Raw genomic sequence first — 1,353 nt, 5'->3', positions numbered from 1 at the left:
ACGCCAACGAGCAGCTGGTCTTGGCTCACGTCACCAACCGCCTTCTTCCTCTGGTGTCCACGCTGAGCGTGCAGATCTTTAAGGACGACTGGAGCAGACCGCTCCTCACAGCCTCGTCCATCTCGCCTGCCGGCGCCGCCGAAGCCTACGGCGCCCTTTCCGCCTCCACGGCGCCCTCGTCCCTCACGTCGCCCGGAGGCGAGCCGGAGCGTCTGACGTCGACACCCTCCAAGCCCAGCAGTCCTCCTCCGGAGTTCTCCTTCGACACGCCGGGCAGGAACATGCAGGCCGTCACGCTTCCTGCGGCGGGCCGACACGCGCATCACGGGCCTTACTCCTACCCCGCCATGCTGAGTCACGCCTTAGTCCGGCCTGGAGACGCCCTGGGTCTTGGCGTGCCGGGATTGGGGGCGGGGTACGGCGCGGGTGTGGGCGGGGCCAGGATGGCGTGGTCTCAGAACTACAGAACTTTGGGCGGCACGCCTCAGTACAGCCCGTACCGACCCTGACTGGACCACCATGGACTTGTAGATCCTCCAAAGAGACCACGCAGCATCTTTACACGCCATTCCCTTTTTTTAACGCCATCTTCTTGTTGTATCGGTGACGGAGCGGGGCCAAGATTCTCTTTTTTTATTTAGTCTGAAACTTTATTCAACGCTGTTTCCAGAAGACTGACTCCGCCCCCTCCAGCCAAAGTGTTGTGCTGTGATGTCCTCACGTTGTCATGGCAACAAGGATGTCGTCATTGACGACCTTCATCGAGCGAGCAAGACTTCACGTCTTTTGGACGCCGACTGGAGAAGCGATGGCCGGGCGTCGCGACGTGCGATGAGGTCATCGGTTTGTGACAACGCCTCATTTGAAAATTAAAAACAACTTTTTTAAAAACAATCTTTTTCCAGCTCACTTTCTTCTCTTTTCCTAGCTGGAAAGTCCAGTTGACTCTGAAGGTGTAGGAAGGTGGTTTTGCCAGCAGGGGGCATCCACACCTCTAAGACTTATTTTGAAACTTCCAGAGAGTTGGGGAGTATTTCTAAACACTCATGTCCATGGTGTCAAGGGTTGCCATGGAAACGTCACAATCAACTACTGTGTAGCAACGTGACGATATCACCATGACATCATCACGTATCGGAGAGAAGCGTCGTCTTCTGCAGTGGACATTTTTTGTATTTAAAGAATGTTGATTCTGGGGTGATGAACTCATTATTAAACTTTTAATCACGCTTATTAATTACTGAATTCTTGATTTCATATAAGGAATATTTTCTGAGTGATTATTCATCAAAAGTCTTTCATGTCACTCCTTAAAGACTTCTTTTTAACAACTTATTTGAACTAATTTTTAAT

General features: G+C 51.7%; 1 protein-coding gene across 3 annotated transcripts in view; it reads left to right on the top strand.

The window, feature by feature from the left end:
- slc30a6 (solute carrier family 30 member 6) overlaps nt 1-894 on the top strand; it is a 129,787-nt gene extending 128,893 nt beyond the window's left edge. For all 3 annotated transcript variants that reach the window (XM_061911500.1, XM_061911499.1, XM_061911497.1), the window contains one exon: nt 1-894. This exon is cut by the window's left edge and continues 31 nt beyond it. In XM_061911500.1, the coding sequence (XP_061767484.1) occupies nt 1-509 (509 nt within the window). In that variant the 3' untranslated portion in view covers nt 510-894.
- Nucleotides 895-1,353: the final 459 nt, after the last annotated feature.

The sequence above is a fragment of the Nerophis ophidion genome, linkage group LG09 (genome assembly GCF_033978795.1).
Source record: "Nerophis ophidion isolate RoL-2023_Sa linkage group LG09, RoL_Noph_v1.0, whole genome shotgun sequence".
Lineage (NCBI taxonomy): Eukaryota > Metazoa > Chordata > Actinopteri > Syngnathiformes > Syngnathidae > Nerophis > Nerophis ophidion.
Note: the sequence above shows the minus strand (reverse complement) of the source record. Positions and strands in the feature narration are given on the sequence as shown.